The sequence below is a fragment of the Etheostoma spectabile genome, unplaced genomic scaffold (assembly GCF_008692095.1).
Source record: "Etheostoma spectabile isolate EspeVRDwgs_2016 unplaced genomic scaffold, UIUC_Espe_1.0 scaffold00001220, whole genome shotgun sequence".
Taxonomy (NCBI): domain Eukaryota; kingdom Metazoa; phylum Chordata; class Actinopteri; order Perciformes; family Percidae; genus Etheostoma; species Etheostoma spectabile.
In genome coordinates, this window is record NW_022602708.1 from 556 (window position 1) to 24,267 (window position 23,712).

The window sequence follows — 23,712 nt, forward strand, 5'->3', positions numbered from 1 at the left end:
ATTAACAGATCTTGTAATAAGGAGACGAGTTACTGGTTGTAGCATGTGCTTAGTTACTGTGTTTTATGGTGCTGACTCAACCTTTCGTTAAGCAGTACTAATGTTAATTGTCATTGTAGTGTCATTTTTAGCAATGCTAGCAGTATCGGTCTTAGAAAGCAATGTCATTTGGTTGATCTAATCTCCTGTCAGTTGGTTTCATAGTCAAATAAGTTGGTCCTGAGTCAAATATCTTAACAAGTGGATGGATTGCTACAGTGTTTGGCTCAGACATTCATTGCCTATTGAGGACCAATCCTAAGGCTTTGGGTATTATGTGATCAATAGATGAGTCAGGTCTGACAGTATAGAGGGGGGCAATTTCATTTCTAGTCAAATTTTATGTTATGCCTACATGTCTTGTGACTATGTGTCTTGTTTCCTCTGACTATTTTACTTTAGTGTGAAATAAATGTAATGCAATTAAGTGGCCTTCACGTAAAAGGTATTTTTTGCTGTAATACATTTTAAACCCAGAGATTATCTGACAAACTAAATTGAAAAGATGGAAATTACCTATTTTTTGCAAGCCGGGCTTATTTTCATTATGTGCTGACATCCCTTTACAGCAACACTTTAGTAACAAGCTTTACTGATTAGATCTGAGATGCAGCAGTTACAAATCCTCAAGGATAAACAGGTCAACACAAGTGATGTGATTTGCCCGCTGGGCTGTAGTCTCTATGCTCTGTTTGGTGTCCAAGGCAAACCAAGCAGTGATCAACCAGGAAAGAACAGACTCATTGGTTGCATGGCAGAAGAACTGAAAAACACCTTCTGTGACAGGTTGATCTTGCTCAGCTGGTGCAGAAATGACATCTTCTGCTTTAGGGATGTTGGCCTCTGACTTCATGGCTAATAATAATATACCTGGAAAATGATGAGCTCTATCTTTGCCTAGCAAATAGTGAAAATTAGGAAAATCTGAAATAAAAAAAAATCAAAGACCATTTTTTAAAATTTTTTACAGGGATTAAAGTTCTCAGGCTTCAGGCATGGTGCAGTTTTACATTTATATAATACTTAATTTCATAAATTGTACACATTTCCTCCTGGACAGCATTTTAGGCTCACACATTTCCTTCTTTAACCCCTGTTTTTAACAATTGATATGCAGTCAAATTCTAACTGACAGAATGGCAGCCCTGTGTGTTTGTTGTGCCCTGTGTTTATGTTTTGTGTTACTGCTTGTTTATATATGCACAGTAACACAGGAGAAAAAGGAGGACCTGGTGAAGCGCCAGACACAGCGGTCAGTGTTTCTCTGCAAGGTGATCGGACCGCGGGGGACGGGCAAGACAGCCTTTCTCCAGGCCTTTGTGGGCCGCAACGTTGTGGTATGGCACCATCTGCTGCTAGTCTGAAGCTGAAAAATATTAAAACGTGATACACTTGTACTAGTCGGCATAATGAACGTTGCTAAGTAGTGACTCTTTTTCTGGATTTTTTTCTCTTGTTTTTACAGAATAAGGGAAATTCCAGCAGTGCCTTCTCCCCCTATGCCATAAACACTGTACAAGTCAGCAACCAGGAGAAGTACCTTATCGTAAGTAGCTCCCATCCTGATCTTAATGCTTGCTGACCCATAACCTCTGACCCTGACTAAAGCCTGAGTACCACACTCTTCTCCTTGTGCAGCTCAATGAGGTGGATGTGGAGGTGGAGTTCCTGAAGGCATCAGATGCCTCCTGTGATGTTGCTTGTCTCATGTATGACTCCAGTGACCCGCATTCCTTCGACTATTGTGCCAGTATATACAAGGTCAGTGACAAAAGTTACAGCAGCATTTAAAAGAAGAAACTAGTATTCATTTATTATCAATTTTATTTTTTGCCATTCACAAAGGCCGCATATCGGTTTGTACTGGTGTACAAACCTGTACTTTTTAAAATTTGGAAAAAATGGCCCCTTAAGTTCAAGAATGAACTGATTTAGATTTTGGTGGTCAAAGGTAAGATCTTTTGGGCAAGAAGGCGTGGTGGTGTTGGCCGTCTTTTTTTTTTTTAAACAATTGAGATTATTGTGAGTTCTTGTTTGTGGTGTGATTTAAACAAAGAAAAAACATTAACTGCACATTTTTATACCTGGTCATTTCCATAATTGGTTTAGAAATTATCAATGTGGTTAGCTCAGTTGGTAGAGCGGGCGGCCATATATAAAGTATTACTCCTCAACGTAGCGCGCCTCTCCCCTTTGATGTTTTCAGCTGTCCTGTCATATAAAGGCCTAAAAAAGGTTATCTTTAAAAAACAAAAAAGACCAATGTGTATGGGAATTGACAATAAGGTAACGCCTAACACGTGTGGCAATATGTAAAAGGTTAGTCTGGAGTCTGCCCTGCTTCCAGAGTAAAGATCTCGTAATGTAATCGGGGATCCTTACTTATAAAATGGTATCAAATGGAATGTCGGAAGAATGATAACGGGATTAAACCACCAGTAAAAAAATGTTTTGAAATTAAGTATTTATTCAGATTCAGGTGTTTACAAGAAGAACTTTGTTTTGTTTTGGACAATTATGCTAATTATTAGTGGAATAAAAGGCTCCATACCAAAAGGTATTGTTTTTACCTGCTTACTGTCGGGCACTCTCAACAGAAACTAAATAACAGAACACTTAACCTTTCAAACTTTGACAGATCCGTGTCCGAGTCATTTTGACTTTTGTTTTTAAGTCATTCATTATGACTTAAAAACAAGGTAGATTCTCTTCTCTCAACTAAATTTTTCCCTCTTAATTCTTCCTTAGCAACACTACATGGAGAGCAACATCCCATGTGTGCTGGTCGCCTCCAAGGTGGACCTTCCTGAGGTCAAGCAGTTCCACGGGATGACTCCAGCAGAGTTCTGTTATAAACACCAACTGCCTCCACCGCTGCCCTTCTCAAGCCTGTTCCTCGACTCCTCTAGCAAGAACATCTACACCAGGCTCGCCTGGGCAGCAGTGTACCCGTACGTACTACTAAGATAAACTACTGCTCTTAAGAAACATTGAAAATACGGAAAATTAAAAGTTCAGTTAAAGGAGAATATTGTTTAAGAACATTTAGTGATTAAAATGTGATAGGTAGAGATGTAAGAGAAGCTATACATTGTTTTGCTTATGATATTAGCTGTGTTGCTTTGTGTGGTTATCCCTTAATGATGGATTCCCCCCCCCCCCCCCCCCCCCCCAATCTCCAGACACCTGAATGGTTCAGACATGAGCAACACATCCTTCTGGCTGAGAGTGGCGTTGGGCTCGGCTGTGGTTGCCGTTCTCGGCTTTGCTATCTACAGATCTGTCGCCAGACTGAAATGATGATCAACAACCAGCTGAGCTTCTGTTTTTTACAGTCCAACTTTCCATAGATCCATCCATCAAGACCAAACCTCAGAGACCAGATCCACCATATTGCTTTACCTTTTAAGGCTCCCAGGAAACTCTTCATATATCTGCCCTTCTTTACTTTGTCCTACCCTGAGTCAGCTGATCACAACAGTCCAAAGGCAATTGGAAGCTAGTGATCATATTATTCCCCACGCTGCTGTGCCCAGCTTTTTCTGCCTTACATTGTAAAACCAGGTTAAGTAGGAGTTAGCCTGACAGTGCTTTGTGCATTGAAATGCAAAGTGAACTGTTCACATCCAAACAGGTGCTTTATAATAGAGGAGGAAATGCAGCAAGACAGTTGTGTCTCTGATCTAAGCTTACTCATTTATTATCTTTTACATGTTAATGGTGAGATTGGCGAGTTTTTATATACATGCAGTGTTTCCTAAGCATAATATAGGAAAATGCCAAATTGACTTGACTGACGAACCAAATGGCAGCATATGGCGCATTTCTAACTGAGCAAACATCCTGATTGGCTGCCACTGAATCTTGTGCTGGAGCTCCCCAATGAACTACACTCGTCCTTCTGACTATGCCTCCACATATACTGGATGTTCATATCTCATTTGCCAAATAACTCCAGCAGCAATGAGTAGTCATAGCATGTTGTTTTCCCTTAGGCATATTATTTTGTTTGAGAATGAAACAGTTTAAAGTTTTAGCAGTACGGCCTCTGGCCACTGATCTGCTGTTGCAGGGATGTGCATGAATAAAAACGGCAGTTTGTTTATGCAAGAAATTAGAAAATAGTTTCCCCTGTAAACGGAGGCCAAGCAACCTTAAAATGACACAAAGGTAAAGACAAATGTGGTCAAATGAATTCTTCTGTTCACATTGAAAGTGAAGTAATTGATTTCAATTAGACTGAAATAGATGCGAATTATTTTTATTTACATACACCTGACACTGTGCATACACTTTGACCTTGTTACACAATCGGCAATGCATTGTTTTCCAACATGTCATTTATGTTATGTATGTTTTATTGCTTAATTTAGCTGGGGACCTGCTGTTTCTGCAGAAATCACTTCTGTGACTTTTAAAATGTTGCTGTTTCTGTTTTAAATTAAACTGATTTAGATGCTAAATAAAAGACCAGATTAGATTGGGTGGGGACCTTTTGCCCCAAAAGACATAATGGAAGTTGGGATGAAAGATCAATGATTCATGTTAATATGTTGGACAGTTGGTGCCTTTTTTCCATTTGAACTTGTTGATTTGTAGTAGCTAATTTTTATGCCTTATAAATTCTGACAGGAGTTTGTCTTTTTTTATTTTGCATTAATACATACCTATCAGACTTCAGAGAATGGGACATTACTATGTAAAAGTGTTAATAACAACAATATCGTTAATGTTCCAGATACCATATTATCTTAATCACAAAAATTTTGTTGCTTAAGGTAATGGGTTACAAAGGTATTCTGCTGGGCTGTCAACATTCATGTTGGATTACGGTGTTTTGACGTCAATTACTGACCTTTTGCACATAGCCTGTCAAAATGCAAGAAGACCGTGCCTTGGCGCGTCTGGATGCCCTGCTTTGATCCTTCAGCCAGAAGCTCTTTAATTATAAGGGTTGTTTGATGATCTTACACCTGTCTTAAAGGATGAAAATGACTAACCGTGTGTAGGGGGAAATTTGTGTGTTTGATCTTGACTTTCATCAGTTTGACTCCAGTCTGTCTGCGTCTCGTTCCCAACTGCAGTGAGGAGGAGACGCCTGTTCTTGCAAGACACCACAAGATGGCATCGTTGCATGTCAGGTGAGAGGCAGGGAAGTCTGCAAAGCCACCTCCTCGCTACTCTGTAGCCAGTTTAAGGAAAGAGGATTTTGGGAAATTGAGTCTAGTTTGTATGTACTAGAAACACCACAGGGGAAAAAAAAACAACCGCTGACATTTGACGTCTTGTGTTCAGAGCAGTTTCTGACTACATTCTGAGATGTTTAGACCAGTACAGAGCACTTACTCTTGGCCTTGTTTACCACCGCCATGTTCCCTTTTAGGGACTTCATCTCTGTGCCCTTTTGTTTCATAGTAGAGTTTCAATAGTAACCGGTCGTTTACTTTACATCACGAAGTGGCCTACAAAGCCCTTGTCTGTCTCCATGACTAGTTGGTAAAAACAATTGTTATTTAGAATGCACGATTCTAGTCAGTGATATAACCTGATGTTTAACACTCATATAGTTAAACTAATAACATAACTTGCAGTCGTCCTAAGTTTCACTAGTTTCGTGTTGCATGTACACTTACTTGGATCAACCTCTGCAACAGAATATAATCCCTGATTGGTGCTTCTATTGTGGGCTTGTATGCAACTCCTTGGTGCACAATAACTAATTTAATTCCGCAGGCTAATGGTTATCATGTCCAAGATAGGATATATATATATATATATATATATATATATATATATATATATATATATATATATATATATACACACATATATACACATATACATACACAGACAAACAAAAGGATTTGAAGATGGTATTGGACAGTTTAATAGATTAGGGCTATTAATCTTTAATATGCACATAATCCATCCACTACATATTACGCACGCGTAAAATGCGCGCAATAAATTGACCAACACATTTAGTAGAAGATCACAAAGGTTTATTGAATTTCAGTATAAACAAGTCTTCAAAAGTGACTGAACACAGTGGGATGTTTGAATGTTATGAATCGTCTGAACATGAGGAAATATACAGAATGGAGCTTAAATGACAACTATAGAGCCTTACGGAAAATATTGTTGACGTCCACTGGTCTACAGGTAAAGGCTCAACAATGCTGCATTGTCACATTTGTAATTTCAGTATGACCCCGTGCACTAACAATATCAATAAGTTCAACTTGTATGTACATTTTTGTTTACCTTTTCAGCAAGACCCTGGTCTATATGTATCCAAGGATCAGACAGAAATTAACAGTTATTAACGCCAACTAAAAATGCTCAATTGTTTCTACAGCATGTAGGCTATAGTGCAATGGAGAAAAAACTACTGGTATAAGTTTGCAAGACCTTACAAAAATAATACATTTACGAAAACATTTCCTTAAGTATTTACATCGACTTTGTCTCTGATATTGTCCTTTTACTTCTTCTTTGCTGTTTTGGCTGCCTTTTTGGGCGTCTTTGCCTTGGGCTTGGCTGCCCTCTTTGCTGGTTTTGCCTTGGGCTTGGCTGCCTTGGGTTTCTTAGCTGGTGCCTTTTTGGGTTTTGTTGGCGTCACCTTTTTCACGACCTTTTTCACTTTCTTTGCGGCTGCCTTTTGGTTTTCTCCGGCGTCTTGGCCACCTTTTTGGGCTTCGCCGCTTTCTTGGGTTTGGAGGGCTTCACTGCCTTCTTTGCCTTGACAGGTGCCGGTGCCTTGGTTGACTTTTTGGAGTCTTCTGGTTTGTTCAACCTGAAGGATCCGGACGCGCCGACGCCTTTGGTGTGGCGCAGAATCCCGATTGTCACCATCCTCTTCAGGGCCAGTTTAATCTGCACATCGGCGTTCTCGCCCACCTTATAGTTCTTCCTCACGTACTTCTGGATGGACTGTCGGGACGCTCCACTCCGAGTGGCGTCGTGGATGATGGCCGCTTTTATCATCTCCGAGTACTTGGGATGAGAAGCAGCTTTCTTGGGCTTTGCTGCCTTTTTGGCTTTGGCTGGAGCTGCCGACGTCTCTGCCATGGTGACTTCTGTTTGGAGTTAGTTAACAAAAAAAAGTCCAAGGGTGTAATTTCACCCGGCTCAGCTGGTACACCGGAGCGTCAGAAACAACGAAATAAATACCAGAAATAAAGCTTATCCGCAGACAGTCCGAGTTGTGAGACAATGTCACACTTACTGCTTTCACAGTAAAAAAAAATGATATGACTGTCCACACACAGTGACGCGTCAGTACACCGGATCACTTAAGTGTCTTATTCCACAGGCGCCTCGGTGAGCCTATGAAGCCTATCTGCGGACGTGATTGAGAACACCAACTGCCAGCAGCTGATCTAGCGGACTCCATGGAACTGGCGTCGTCCCGTTTGTGTTTCTTCATCCTCCAACTCCTGACAAATATAAAAGCTACGGCGGAGTACTGCTCCACAAAACATGATGTGTTGATAGCAGAGACATTAGGCTTCACAGGGACACACTTTTTTCCCTTCATCCGCGCCGGCGAACAACTTTTATTCTAGGAAAACCCGCTGGAAGTAATGCGGGCTGTGAACAATTTTGCACAATTCGCGTCGAATTGACCCAAACAGACTGAACCTGTGGCAAAATCATCCTATGCATATCGAAATTGTATCTATGCTTAAACTGATGCACGCGGGTTGGTCGGATTCTGTATGTGTTTTTGCTTTTAATACAGCGAAACATTTTCCCAACTAACACAGTCCGGCCATTGACTTTGAGTGACGTGGTCGAGATTATTTGCTGTTAAACCTCATATAAATTAAATGTCACAATATTTAAGTTACAGGGGACACTTGGGACGATGATATGGTTTTATATGGGTTGGAATACGGTGGATGGGATTGCTGTGTTAGCTGTTTTTTGGACAGAATTGGTTATAACTGTCACTATGGCAGTCCCCACTCGAGCTTCATTGTCAGGAAAGTTGCCAACACCTCCAAAGATCAGGGACTCTGATACCGGATCAAAAAATTGATCACTATATATCTGATAGAGGTGCTGTGTGACCAGGTGTGAGTCCAGCTGCAAGGGGGACTGCAGCCGAGACCCAAGTCCTTCAATATAGGGCGCAGTGATGGCTTTCTTTTGTTCAGGAACTGGCGCATCAGCCAACAGTCAATAACAGGTTTGACATTTGGCTTTCCTCATTTTATGAGGGTCCATGCTGCCGGTCCCTAAAAAAACAAAAACATTTTAAATTACAAACTTTACTATATTTCCCCTGTATTATTTCTTATTTTAATATCAGGTTTGATGTCCCTCCCTGCAACGCCATTTTGATTCCTATATGAAAGTCAGCCACTGGAGTAGCCTAGTGCTTTTCCCCGACTTTTGTGGCATGCTTTTCTGAGTTATTGAACACTATTTTGGATAATAACCGACTGTCTGTTCTTAAGCACATCATAGTCAATGGTGCAAAACAACACCAGGCTGTTTGTCAGAGAGGTGGTCCTCTAGACTACAGTGGGATACTGCCCATTTTGAAGCAATGAAGTGACCTCTTGTCAAATAACACGATGCCCAATTACCTTTATTTTTGGGCATCTTCATATATCATCATGTATTTGGTTTATTTTAGCCATTTTAGATAAATTGTGTAAATAATCAAAATAAAGTTACATTCAGTAAGGTATGTCTGCGCCTCTGCCCCTCCATCTCCACCTGTGTCCTTACAGTGAGTTGATGACTGTGTTTTGTTTTTTGGTGCCTGTGGGTGCGTTTTACAGGGAGGGAGGGAGGGTGGGTGAGTTAGTGGGTTAGTGTGCGAGGAGGGATTGAATGAGTGAAAAGAAGAAGGAGGGAGGAAGGGTGGGAGTGAATGAATGAATTTTTTTTTTATATATATATATATGGCACCGAAGAGGGAGGGAGTAGATGAAAGGGTGAGTAGTACTACGTATAGCACAAGTGCACAAGAGGGAGGGGGAGTGAATAGATGATGGGGTGAAGATGAATGAGTGAATAAAGCGCCTAAGGAGAGCTGGAGTGACTGAGTGAATACAATTATTTGTGTGGCGCAACTGAATGAGTGACTAAAGGAGGGAGGAGCATAATTAGGCGCTGCATATGTATACTGTAGTGCAGTCTCTATGATAATATGAACACCATGTCTATTGTTTGCGAGTACTCTTCGGGCCATGTGTTGCAGGAACGGCTTCGGTTTGTTTTGTGTAATTTTGGGATATAGGGTATTGGTCCGATGTTTTTGTCATCGATTGTCCTGAGTGATGTGTTATTGTCTTTGGCCGCATGTGCCCCGTTAAGGAAGCGTTACTGTAAAGCAGTGCCGAACAGGCCACTCCCTTTCTCCGCCGACAGAGGGACGTTCTCCAAACTGACTGGACCTCCCGAGCCATGCGTCCTCACCGCACAATTTCAATTGTCAGTATAATGAGATGCGCCTTAATAACCAGTGCATTGTATGCTGCAGTGTCTCCCTGTTTCACAGGCGACTACTAATTGGACATGGGCTAATTCATAGTTTTTGATCTCTAGTGATTGGTCTAGAATTGTCCCTGCCAGAATTATACTCTGCTGTGTTTTTGTTTTTTTTGAGGACTGGTGTCATTGTTGCAGTGGTGGGAAAAAAGTATTCAGAGCTTTTACTTGATGAAAAGTAATACTCCAGTGTACAATTACTAAAAGTCTTTCATTCAACACCTTACAAAAGTAAAAGTATCTAAATGTACTTAGGCCTACCAAAAGTAAAAGTACTCGTTATTCAGAATGGCCCATTTCAGAATCTTGTACATTTTAAAACTGGACTATAATTATTGAGGCATTGTAGTGTTTATCACTTTAATGTTGCAGCTGGTAAAGGTGGAGCTATTTTCAATTACTTTAAATACTTTGGGTAGCTTCACCTATTTAAGTTGGAATTCATTGTTGTTTTTTATTTTGTATAATAACCTAAATCATCCACATGCAAAATAATAATCAATGTCAAATTAGTGTATTGTATTAAAAAATACAATGTTTTCTGTTCTTTTGTAGTTGAAGTATAAAGTATACATCAAATGGAAATAATCAAGTAAAGTATGTCCTTCAAAATTGTTTTTGATAATGGTCCTGGAGTAAATGCACTTAGTTACTTTCCTCCATGCTTTGTGGTGTGGCCAGAGCACAGAATGTTAGTTGTTTAATCAATTAGTTGATTGGCAGAAATGATTCCTTGCCTTTTTTTTTATATATGTGTTCACCTCTGCTGCCAACACACTGAAATCTAGCTTTCCAGTTGTATCATTAGTCATGCCAATATCTGAGTTGTATTTAGCTTGCGTAACGTTTAACCCGGTGCTGGTTCATTTGCTAGCAGTTGGAGAGAGTCGAGTGGGAGGTATTTTACACATGTATTTACAGAAGACAGCTACTCCATTCGGTAAGGAGAGATTTTAGCATTGCACCTCTAAATTTATCTGATGCCAGTTTGTAATTTTAGCTGCCTAAAACTCTCTCAAGTCTTGTCCTGCCTCCGGCCCAAAGCATTCGGGGTGACGTCACCCACCATTTCGCTACTGGAGGCATCCGTGGGCTCCACATCAGGGCTTTAGATCCCAAAGTATCGAGCACATGGTCACATTGTGCTCGCTAAAAGCATTCTTTATGAGTTGCCTTGATTTGAAGACTGTCTCCTCGTTGACACTGATGTTGAAAGTCAGATAAGGGAAAATTAAATCAGATCTTTTTTATTTACTTAGGTGGCCAGATAAGAAGGTCTGGAGACAGGTTTTAGATTGGATAATTTATTTTTCTGCCAAGAACACTATTTCTTTCAAGCTTTATCGGTGTAGGTCTGCATATTTCAAACTATAACAACTCAGTAAACTAGAGATTATACTGCACCCTAAAATTCGAGCAAATTATTTTTTGAGTTGAGTGATAATTATCACTCAATCAACCACTCAACCACAATTACACATAAATTAAGTTCTCACTAGTTTGGGATTGTGAGCAGTATTGTTGTTTTAAGGATGTAGATTTGTCATACCCATTTGATGTACTGCTGCGTCATTTTGTTGAAGATTTTGTCAGCTACTGTCCTGTTTAAAAACATTTTTATACTAATAGATTACCTTCAATAATTAAAATAAATAAAATGAATCTTCCCTCTGATACAAAATCACTGTCTTTGAGAGGATGAACCTTTCAGTGTGTTATTCCTCTCTAGCAAAATGAGACATGACAGATTGAGCCCATTGCCTTTCGTGTGTCATGTCATGAGAGTTTATGTTTTCTTTGTTTTTAACTACTCAGAAATATGAGACAGATATGTGGAGGGGGAAATCCACAAATGTATGTAACAAAATATCAAACAGTTGAAATCAACTTAAGCTGTTGACTGCAGTTAAAGTTATGTAACTAGATGTTTGTGTTTTCATTTGGTTTTCAGTCTATAGCAGTGTTTTGAGTGAAACTAACAGAAAAAGATAAAACAGTAAAATGTGTACAATTAAAATTATAGTAGTTTAGACCAGTTGCATCTTCCCTACTTGCATATAAAATCCCTGTGCACAGTTTTACAGTGCCAGTTGTGCCCTTGAGCAGGGCATTGTTTAGTTCAGCGGCCACGGATAAAACCGTTTATGTCTCAGTGATTAGCCCTGCACTAAACTAACAGCGTGCCATGGAGACAACTGAAAGGGACAACAAGGCATTGACACACTTGCGGTTTAAATACGTGTGTGTGTGTGTGTGTGTGTGTGTGTGTGTGTGTGTGTGTGTGTGTGTGTGTGTGTGTGTGTGTGTGTGTGTGTGTGTGTGTGTGTGTGTGTGTGTGTGTGTGTGTGTGTGTGTGTGTGTGTGTGTGTTCACATTTCACTACAGAGTGGGGTCCAAAAACCGGGAATACAGTATACTTGTGGGGTCCGGACAGCTTTGTGGGGCAAAAATGCTGGACCCCACAACTTTAAAGGGCTGTTTGAGGGTCAAGACTTGGTTTTAGGGTTAGAATTAGGTTATGGTTAGGTTGAAGGTAAGGGTTAAGGTTAGGCATTTATTTGTTAAAGTTATGGTAAGGGGCTAGGGAATGCATTATGTCAATGACGGGTCCCCACAAAGAAAGTGTTCGTGTGTTCGGGGCTACGACAGTTGTGACAACACTTGGATGTGTGAACAGGTGTCAGCGGCCAAGTGCTGCGACTGCTGCACAACCGAGCCAATAGAGGTCCGTCAGTTTGGCCACACCAAGGCACTCTTTGTCTTTCCATTCCAAAATACCCCGCCCTTATGTCCTTATGTAGAGCAGGTAATTATTTCCTCGATTTCAGCTGTCAAACCACCTCTCACATTGGACGTAGTCTTTAGGGCACCTGTGAGCTGTCAGTAAAACTAGCAGAGATGACTCCATTGTATTGTGTCATTGTCTCTCTCTCTCTCATGCTACAAGATGACACAGCATTTCAGTTGAACGGTAATAGGGATCATTTTTTTTAAACAGAGGTGCTCCATTGAAAAATAATCAGTCAGCTATTACATTCAAATTGTTGATAAAACTTAAATGTTGATTTGCTGCTTTTTTCTCTCCAAATTGTTACACATGTGACCTATTGACTACAAGCTATCACATCTGATTTGACACTGATACATGACCGTTCAAAAATGCTACATATAGCCCTAATCCTGACTTTAACCCTTGCCCCTTTAATACTTGGCGACTTAGGTAGAGTATATGAGTAACATAAGCTGCGGCAACAGGCTGCCACTAAACCAGAGCCATCTATGTGTAGAATTCAGTACAATTGTGATATTTCTTTCCTTTTTTACCTATAAGCTCTCTTTAGTCTTTTACTTTGTGTTCTGTGCTGATTGATTATGTCAAAATACAAGACAATAATTAAATAGTGTTGGTTGGGTGTGGTGTATAGTTATAGTTCCCATGCTCTCTTTATACTGTAATGCACAACATTTGCCAATTTTCTAAAACAGGCAGAAGAATTTTTGGCCCCTCATAGTGTATACCAGTGACTTATGATCACAGCTGCTTTTACGCACAGTGGGCAGTGGCAGCCTAAATAGAAGTAATTGTGTTTTTTGCAATCCATATAAACTTAGACTTGGCTTAATTAGCACTGTTTCTCAAACTGATGATATATAATTCTGTCAACAGTTATATTAAATGAAAGCAGTACAGTAAATGTAGACACTAAGTTATGTTGTCGAAGTATTTCCTATGCTAAACATGGTCCTAACGGAAGTACAGGAGTGATAAATGAACTTTGATTATTTCAGGTTAACTCAAGTGACACGTATAAGTGGTTTGTCAGCACATCCCATCGGCCAACGGGGCTGCCCTCATTTTAGGATGCAACTGCAGGTTTAGACACCAGAGGTCTCTCCACTCTTAAGCCTACTGTTGTGACTCCTAAACCTATCATAGGAAGCCTGTCCTCAACTCAACTACAAGTGGCATCTGTAATGTCAGAAATGGTAATTTATGTTTTGGAGACAGACCTGTCCCAGTATAAGATGTTAATATGGCAGAGATGGGGCTCAAAGAGTGGCTCCCCAATGAATTCCCAGTCAGTCTGACAGTTCTACAGTTTTACAGAAATGTTAATACACCCCTCATTCTTTTCAGTTTGCCTTTGCTTTCCATTTCTCCTCTTAATTCCCTTCCTCTAACTCTCTGCTTCCCCTTCTTTGCTTCTTCCGTTTTATGTCCCCAAGAGATCTTCAAAGTGGAGCAGTTTGGGCTAAAACTGTGTCATTCAGTGACCTGATTCCTTTTTCTGCCGTTTTTCATCATGCGGGTGATTCCCTCTATTGCACAATCACTGCTGCTCGGCATTGCATGGCTCGAGTGTGAAGCACCATCTATTTTAATTCACATGATTAGTTGAGGCTAGCAGAACAACTTGTCTTCTTAATTTCTCAGCTCAGAGAACAATAGAGCCACACTGTGGTGCTGTGATCCTGCACAATGACAACACACTGAGTGTGAATTGTATTTTACAGATGAGCAATAGTCTTTAAGAGTGTTCTCATCTCTTGAACTCACAGTCCTGTGGTCAGGTCTGTGGTTGGAAGTTTAATTCTGCCCTCTGTTGATCTTTTCTCTCTGCTGCTTTAATTGTGTATTTATTCATTTTCTCTTGTGCTTAATGTTTTTCAGGTTGGTAGATGGCAGGAGTATTTCCCAGCATACACCTCACTCATATATCCACATCAATGCATCCAATGAAACCTGTTTGTCTATTTCCCATCAATCCACCTCGACAACCAGTTTAAGGTAATTTCTGGTTACTGCTTTCTCTTTCTTTCTGCACTACTTATATTCTTCCCGCCCCAACAAGTCCGGTTAATAAGATGCTGTCTAATGAGAACATTTCTAAACATTCTCTGTGTAACTAGTCTGTCTGAGCGGCTCTGCATTTTTTTTTTTTTTTTAAAATAACTCTTGCCAAAAATCTCCTCATAGCTGTAGGGCACCAAGATCACAAAAAAAAACATACACACTTTGCCCTTATGCCTTTATTGCCTTTATGTCTGCATTCCTCAGTTCTCAGGAATAAGGTAATCAGCTCCTAATTAAACACACAAGGCTTTCAGTATAGTATATAAAGTATGTCTTCTGGACAATGATATTGCAATTGCTCCAAAATAATTGTTATTATATAGTACCTTTATTATATATTATTAAGTTAAATATACCACTACATATATGTGTGTGTGTGTGTGTGTGTGTAAAAACAAAACAAAATGCTGGAAAGTACCAATCTAGACTTAGACCATCTAGATTTAAACTTTGATCAAGTACTATAGGGTTGCCAGTTGCCACGTTGTATTTTTAAAGAATTTAAAAAAAAAAAATGTAAAGAAGCTACCCGTGAAATATTTGTCGATGCTGAATTTGACATTGCAAGAACAATCCAAATTGAATACACCACAGTCTTGAGTGAGCAACAGGGCCGCATTTCATCTAAGTTTCAGGAGGACTAAACCAAGATTTAAACAAAGTTTTTGTTGATAAACAGTTATTTAATATCATAGTTAAGTTTGCAACCCATCCATTAGATTGTAAAGCTCTAGGATCTTATTGTGCACATAGACAAATCCAGAAAAACAGTTTGCATACACTTACAGCATGTGGCGACTGCTGTATAAATAAGCATACATGCACCCCTCATGCTTAAAGCCTGTGTAGCATGAAGACACACTGAATTCAGAGCTTTAAAGCACGCATTTGTAGCTCCTTACCATCCGTTTCACTGACAGAAACACAACTATCCACACATAGACACCAATAAATAAACACATGCCTTATGGAACTTAAGGTCATTAAGCTGGTGAGAAGATGTGCAGAGTGGCGGTCTAATTAAGGCGCTTTCCTGCCTCCCAGAAGGACCTTGTTATTCTCTCACACGGAGGCTAGACCAGTGTTTTGTCTGCTGCTCTTAGGCCTTATTAAAGAAAGGGCTGGCTGCCTGGGTTCACCCTGCCGTCAGCATCCATCCACCAACGGGGGTGAATAGAACATGAAGGGTTTAGTCAGGCTCAAGGGAGACAATTCAGTTGGGGACGCCTCGGGCAGCAGGGACCGTATTTTACTGGAGGCTTATCTTGCTCTGTCAGTCATCTGGATAATGTCACTTGGTGGCAGTTTAATGGAAACAATGATACCGGATACTGGCTTGACCCGTGGTGCAGCTGTGAGCCTAGTTGGCATCTTGTTCATCTATTTGGGAATGTTTTGTACCTGTGTCTAGTGCCATTTTTGCTCAGTCAAGGCCATTTTCATTTGATAGTGTGTGACTGAATAGTGCTGCATTCGCCATGCGGCTTTCTTTATAACAGAGCCAAAACTGTGTTGTGCTAATGTTATTCATACAGCACATACACTGTCACAATAAATTCCAACATATGGTAGAGCCTGGTTGTTTCGTCTTAAGAGGCTGCTTTAATTTCTAACTGCACTAGATTTTTTTTTTTTTAGTTAATGGTACTTGTATATCATTGTTTGATGGGAGTCTTTTGTGGTTACCAAGGCAACAGCTGAATCTAGTTTAATTTTGGCTGTTCTATCAATCTGTCTCCCTTATTGTAGTTCTTCCATCAGTGACCTTAGAATTAGATTTGTCATATCCATGGTCACAACTACAGAATATTGGAGGCAAATTAGTTCCGGACATTGATTAGCCGTTGAACAAAGAAGTAGAAGGGAATCCGGACATTGTTATAGACTTGGACGGTCATTATTGAGGTTTTGTTTTAAAAAAAAGTGTGTCAGATGGGCATAGTGGAAGGTGACTAAAGGAAAGTCTGGGAGCTCTGCCCAATCTATTAGGACAAATACAGTAGTTTGTAATGGCTTCATATAGTCAGCAGCATCAGTCCGAGCCAATAAAGCACAATACACATTGCTGTAATGACTAACTCCAGATATTTAAAAAATGTTTCTCACATTTAGAAGAATTTATAAGCCTTCCCGCCTGTAAGAATATAAGTAGGCCAAACATCTGGTGCAATCATGTTCCTTAAACAGGCAGAGGCACTGTTGGTCACCGAGCCAGAGGCAGAGTTACACTGTTGGTAGGACATTTCACAGGGAACAGTGCAGAGGACCAGAATCACCCCTGCTTCAACCACAGTGTAAGTCATCACCGGGTCCCAACCCTGACAACATCTTCAGCTACAATCGGCTCCAGGACATTGTAGGCTCTCTCACTTTCTTACCAGTTCAAAGTTACGTCTCCCTCGCTGCTTCATCCCCCTCCTCGGCATTGTCCTGAGGAGGAGGGGTCACTGCAGATTTGTACAGAAAGAAAACACCTTTTTAAAGAGGATTTTAATCAAATCAAACTCTGGCACTGCCTGCCGCCCACATGCAGCAGTAACAAGTTCCTTAACCATTTGTATAGTCTGACCTTCTTGCTTGGCTCCCTGTATGCCAGTCTCTTCATTATGCATCAGATTAACACAAAAAGAGCCTTTGTTCTGGAATTACTTATAATGAGGTGTTGTATTGAGGATGGTTGTCTTGTGTGGTCTTGTCTTAGGGTGGTATTATTTTGAGTTCATTGGAGGATCAGTGAGCCGTCCAAACAGTCTAATTTAATTTTATGTTTGTGCATTTGTGTTGGGGGTGGGAGTTTGCTTGATTGCGCAGCAGTGCATAAAATGTGCTAATCTGCCGATGCTTATAATTAGCACAGCTATGTACTGTAAAGGGTTGCGAAGCAGTCTATAGTATCCTTTAGGGGCCCATCAGTGCTATTTATATCATTAGTAGTTTTATGTCGTCCCCCGTGCCATTCATCTCCTTTGTCTTCCGTAGTTTTAATATGAACACAATCATCACATGGTGAGGATTTCACCCTATGCCTGTCTGTGTATTTGTAGATTTTGTCTTGTTTACAGTGCGTGGGTTTGTGTGTGTATGCCTGTCAGTAGCAGACCAGACATGTGTGTGGGGGGTCTGTGCCTGTAGTAAGTGCAAAGCCGCAGTGGAGCCCATCCCCTGCTCCCTCCCTGAGACGCCTTTACTTGTAGTGAGGAGAGGAGAGAAGCCGCAGCCCATGGCCACTCCTTCCCCGTCTCTACACTGTTAGACTTTGCTGTAATTTCTACAGTTACTTACCACAAATGGCCCAGTAAAATACCATAATTTTCTTTTCCGGTTAATTACTGTAATAAACATTGCATTATGGGTATTGACATTTCATTTACAGTGCTTTACTGTATATTTTGAATTTGCGGTACACTGTTAAACTCTACTGTATTTCTACAGTTACTTACCACAAAATGCCCAGTAAAATATCGTAATTTTCTTTTCCGGTTCATTACTGTAATATGCATTGCATTATGGGTAGTAACATTTGATTTACAGTGATTTACTGTATTTTTTGAATATGCGGTAGTCTGTTGTAAAACAACAGCAGTAGTGATACTGTAGTTAAATAAGACAGACTTCAATAAAATATTTAGTTAATGTTAAAGAAGCATAGAAATTAAATGGAAAAATAAAATATCTCTATACAATTAAATTATTTCATTTTATAAAGATATTTTACATTTACATTTACATTTATTATGCTTTTAGCTGTGAAGGTAATTTAAATTTTGTGATATGACCTCACGACTTCAAAAGAATAGCGGGTAGATACTTCAAAGGTGTTGAAAGAAGTAGCGGCTCGAGACATCAAAGGAGTACCGCTTTGGTCCGTGCGCAGCAGAGTCCGGTCACACACACTCTACTCAGAGAGAGCTGGATCAGCTTAAGGTAAGATCAATCTTTGCTAATTCTGTGACATTAAAATCTCTGCTGATAGCCTTCGCAAGCGGCGACGTTAGCTTAGCGACCTGTGTCATAGCTGGGCTAGAGCAAGCTGTTAACTAGCTTCCCCCCCGAAGGAAAACCAGACGCGCTCCAACCTAACATTTTCCCCGTGGTGAGGATTAGCTAGCTCTAATTACGACGTTCGGTAAAGCTAACACTACTCGTTTTACATGCGCTGTTCGGCACATCTTTTTTATTTGTCACACCATTGTCTGAAATACAATGTAACCCATATTCTGGGAGTTTAAGGTCGGTTCTGCTAGCTTATGAGCTTGCTGTTGCCGTATTTTGGCTAACATTACCTCCGGTTAATGCTAACGTTAAACTCCCAATTCTGTTGGTTGGTTTGTCAGTGTTTTAGAATGATTAAGCACAACTTATTACAGCTATATTTGTGTAGTTTTTTAGCTAAAAAAAGACGTGTGGTAAATTTAATTCAACGTTAACCACATTTAGCTCTAGTTCTGGTGGAAAATTCAGTGCCTCCAGCATTTATGGAGAGCAGTTTTTGCCTTAGCTTCAGGGTTTGGCCACTTAAAACCATCGTGATGTCCAGCAAAGATTTGCCTCAGTGCCTTACTTTGCAGTAGTATATTGCTTTCTACCATGGTTTATGGTGGAAAAGAAAAGTATGTATTTTCCAAGCCCCTTGAACTTAAATTTGACAGATTGTTAAACAAATTATTTAAGGACTCTTTATAATGACATAGTGATTAACTTTTAATACATCACATAACATTCTGTGTTATTCTAACAATAAGAGTTACCTACATTATACTGGTTACCTGCATACTAATGCATGCATTTTTTTATCTTGTTGTAATTGTATTTATAACCCCATGCATGCACTTTAAAAAATAATTTTTCATCATTTCAAATGTAGAACAACAACCAGTGACTGGAACAACTGAGAGAGATGGGAGGAAGAAGAAAGCTGGAAGAAGGTCTGACCCCATGACCCACAGGAGCACATGATCCCTTTCAACAATCTATCCTCATACAACAAAAAGTATGTACAGGTATACGTTTTGCAACCTGTGTACTCAAGAATTAGAAATATTCTGTAGACATGTGAAAAAACATCACTAACGGCAAACTATAGGTTTTCTTGTGGAAATGAGCAATGTCCCACTTCCTTTAAACAGGAACCACAAACACATACGTGTGTGTGTGTGTGTGTGTGTGTGTGTGTGTGTGTGTGTGTGTGAGTGAGTGTGTGTGTGTGTGTGTGTGTGTGTGTGAATAAAGGGCTGTATTTAAAGATGACTGCTCTTGATTATGAAAATCTTAAACCTGTTTTTCTTTTAAGATTCTTCTTAAGGATCAACCCAGATGAGGGCACCAAGTGCACTGCTACTGTGGGTACAAGCTACAAGACGGGAAGAGTCGTCCAAAGAAAGGTGACGAGTATGTGCTCCAGAGTCACCACCTTCCTCCAACAGCTCACCGAATTTGAGTGGATGACATCAAACTAGGTAAGCATTTTCTTGTGTGATGTAAAATAGTTAACATCAGAAAAATGATTACACAGTACAATGAAGTGGTGCGGCTACGTACCCTTCCTGCTCCAACAATGACACAACTAAATCATCCTGAATTTACCACTTGTGTAAGTAGAGGTCACAGTTATGCAGCAAAAGCTACAAAGTGTTGTTTTAATTTTAGTTAAAGTTTTCTTATGTTTTTTTTGTATAAGTGACTGATAAGAATAACAATCTTTGAAGTTGGTCCAGTACTGAGCGAGAACACTGTGACCTGCAGCTTTCAAACCGGGTTCTAATGTAATCATATAGGGCAAATGTGCGTCGTCAGTTTCGTCCACTAAAAGTTCTGTTTTTGCCACTGATGGTGTCAACATATTATTTTAAGTTTCTGACACCCTTTGGAAAGGATCCTAACAGAGATTAACCTTTTACTTAAAGAGGAAGTTCCTTAGTTAGATCAGTTTTGTGAAACGGCTCCAAAATCATCATCACCAAACCCATCGACAGACAGCAAAAGAAAGTAGAAAGAACCTTTGAATTATCTGGGGACTTCACTACTGGTGACTTATTTTGTATACTGTCATATTCTGTTTATGCACAAGTTTTAAGTTTGTTAACAGTTTAGATGAGAGAAACTCATGATCATTTCTCTGCTTCTCATACAGTCCAGTATGGACCCCCCCACCAGAGCATCTCTGGATTGGAGGCTCCATCTTCGCCTCTCTGTCCACCTTCCAGAAGATGTGGATCAGCAAGCAACAGTACCATGGGTCCGGCCTTCACAAATCCTTCTAGCAGACTGTTCCTCCTTCCAAAGCCCAACAACTTCAGCTTTGTGGTAACAACCACACCACATTTTTTATACATTTGCAAATACAGGTTATTTAGTTTTCAGCGGGAGTTAAAATGTTCAATTCGTTTTGAGAGTCAATTCAAATGGTAACTACGTTGTTCAGACATGTATCCGCCTCTGAATGCTGCCCAGTGTTTTGGCGCATATTTAGACATTGTTTTAGTATCACTTGTATGTCAATTTTCTGTTCTTTTGCACTTTCAGAGTTAAAAAATATCTTGTTCCTGATGTTTTTACCTGAAAATAAAAATGTATTACTTTTGTACATGGGCTAAAGTCAATTATTTGGAATTTATTAAATTCAATAGAATTTATGTAAAATATTTAAAATTGTTTGTACAGCCAATGCCAAATAGTGTAAAACATTGTGAACCACAATTACAATAAAACTATAATACAGCAAGACAATTTCAGTATTATTTAGCAAATTGTAATTATAATATGATTACTGTAAGGTATTATACAGTAAAACTAAGTTACAGTAAGGGTACTTTTTCTACTGTAAAACTAAGATACAGTAAAGGTATTATATTACTGTAAAACTAAGGTACAGTAAGGTTATTTTTACTACTGTAAAACTAAGGTACAGTAAGGGTATTCTAATACTGTAAAACTAAGTTACAGTAAGGGTATTATACTGTAAAAAACATTTACGGTTATGATACTGTAATCGGGTAGTTACAGTAAGTTACTGGCAACGTGTTGCCAGTAACTTACTGTAATCGGGGAGTTACAGTAACTTACTGGCAACGTGTTGCCAGTAAGTTACTGTAAGGGTTTTTATACTGTAAAAAGCAATTACAGTTATGATACTGTAATCGCGTAGTTACAGTAACTTACTGGCAACACGTTGCCAGTAACTTACCGCAAAAATACAATAAAAAGTTTAACAGTGTAATTGGAAGAGAGTGGCCACCTCCCTCCCCTGCCTATTTGGTATGCAGGCAGCGCAGTGTGTGTATGAGGAGAGGGAAGAGAGAGAGAGGTAGCAGTCAGTGCAATGGGATAGAGGAGAGCGAGGAGGAGGAGGAGGAGAGTGAATGAGAGCTGCTGGATCTGCCTTGCCTGTGTGCCTGCCTGTCGTCTGCTGAAGCTGGGTTTACTGCCGCGCCACGCTGCACTGGCACAGAGCAGAGTCACGGCCCATTTGCACCAGCGTCTGCACTCCCAGCACCAACACAGAGCCACACAGCACCGGTTCTTACCCCAGCGACACCCACCAGCAAGGAAATCCAGGGGCAGAGCTCACCAGGCTTTCTCCATCACCCAGGGGGGGAAGCAGCAGCGACGAAAGGGGCCTGACGCTACAATTTAGAAACCAGCTGCTACTTTAACCAAATCCCCTTCCACCTTATCCCATCCTTACCAACACCACCACCGCTCCTTTCTTGCTTCTCCCTATGCCCTTGTCCGCGGTGGCTCCTCTCACCTCCCTGGCCAGTATATGGATAGAAGCTCCCTGTTTCAGCTCATACAAGAGCAGGTAAGCAAGTGAGCAGGCAGCGGCAGAGGTTTCTATGGTTACGGGCTCCTGGCCACCTCACCGTCTATCCAGGGATTGAGACGTGGAGGCTGGGGGTGAGAGCTGATGTTAGGATTGATAACAGGGGCTGTTTGCACGGGCAAAATGAGAGCGTGAGACAACACGACGGACGCAAGCATCATGGAGCCATGTGAGCCCAAAGAATGTGAGGTCAGATCATGAGCCACAGCGGATGGGGGGGTGCATCATGTCATGATTTATGGGAATGAGGGAGGGAGGAAGGGGTGTGTGTGCAAATAGAGGGATGTATATGCATGTATAAATGGATATATAGATGGATTGATTGGAGCATTCTCTATTTGAGGAATGACACAAAAATCATACGACAATGGTTGATTACAGCTGCTGCATTAGCTTTTCCAGCAATCATGCTGCATGTGCATGGATTTGTGTCTGTTCCTGGGAATGTTTTTCTTTGTGCTTTTTCTTGATTTTTTTTCTGTGTTTACCACATCCCCAGTCTTATCATCTCAGGGTCAAAAAAAAGATTGCAAGATTATTCAGCTTTTTTATTTCCAACGAGGCAGTGCCTGTGAAGTCCACGGTTTCTTCTGGAATAGAAGCTGTTATTTGGCTTTAAACTTTTTTCTTCTTTTTCAGCCCTGCTGTTGAAAACACAGTGTTAGTGGCCATATTTAGGCCAGTGAAAAATATTTATCTTGACATTTGGTTTCTTAGATTCCTCTGTACCCAAATTGCTGTTTTCAGTCAGATCTACAGTATGTTTGAGTTAAGGTTTGGTCTACCGTCTCCAAAATTAACAAGCCAATATGGATTTGAAGGCAGAAAGCTATGTCTATATTTGGCTAGTGTTTCCTGAAGACATGTGTGAGTGTGAGTGTGCGTGCGCAAGCGTGTGTCTGATGTGTCCAGCTCTATTGCATGTCTAGCATTTAACTCTAAGCCTTCTAATGTATATCGTGTTTTTGATGATGAACTGGGGTTTGGCTGATGGACAGATAGATTTGGCAATCATTCTGTTCAAGAGGGAGGAATCAATTAACTGCTGAAGGGTTAGGGGTCAGGAGTGCCCCATCAACAACACATCGATCAACACACTCAAGAGCCTTGGGGAGAAATGTGCGTGTGCGCGCGCGTGCGTCTAGGATGAGTGTCTGCGATGATGTGCACAGTTGCATTTTTATGAATGTGTTTGTGTGTGTTTTTATAACAAGTGGAGGAAGCCTGTGTGGGTTGATTGAGAAGATGCTCTGTGGTCACACTGGTGAGTCATGTACTGTATAAGCACTACCGTGATAACAACTACTTAGTAATACCTCAACAACACATATTCCTTCATAGACACATTTTAATGCAGTATCAAGGAGGCTGACTCATCTGTGTCAATATCCATTTTCAAAGTAGCAGGTCCTTGGGCTGCAGATGAAGCCAATACTTCCACGCTGAACGGCTGGTTGTTTTATTGATTGTGGGGTTTGCTCTGCTTACA

The 23,712-nt window shown here is 40.4% G+C and overlaps 2 protein-coding genes and 1 long non-coding RNA gene across 3 annotated transcripts; 2 read left to right on the forward strand and 1 right to left on the reverse strand.

Annotated features, from left to right (window-relative positions):
• The first annotated feature begins 1,139 nt into the window (after positions 1-1,139).
• Positions 1,140-3,711, forward strand: LOC116674865 (mitochondrial Rho GTPase 2-like). The gene is made up of 5 exons (XM_032507075.1): positions 1,140-1,376; positions 1,505-1,585; positions 1,678-1,800; positions 2,788-2,990; positions 3,222-3,711. The coding sequence occupies exons 1-5, from the start codon at positions 1,176-1,178 to the stop codon at positions 3,337-3,339; spliced, it is 726 nt and encodes a 241-aa protein (XP_032362966.1). The 5' UTR covers positions 1,140-1,175; the 3' UTR covers positions 3,340-3,711.
• Positions 3,712-6,024: 2,313 nt separating this feature from the next.
• On the reverse strand, positions 6,025-7,354 carry LOC116674864 (histone H1.0-B-like). Its single transcript, XM_032507074.1, is given in 2 exon segments — positions 6,025-6,699; positions 6,702-7,354. Coding segments are annotated over 2 exon segments (585 nt in total). The 5' UTR covers positions 7,111-7,354; the 3' UTR covers positions 6,025-6,523.
• Positions 7,355-19,283: 11,929 nt separating this feature from the next.
• On the forward strand, positions 19,284-21,116 carry LOC116674866 (uncharacterized). Its single transcript, XR_004328224.1, has 3 exons — positions 19,284-19,391; positions 19,692-19,857; positions 20,532-21,116. It is a non-coding gene; the product is annotated as an uncharacterized LOC116674866 (long non-coding RNA).
• The last annotated feature ends 2,596 nt before the right edge of the window (positions 21,117-23,712 follow it).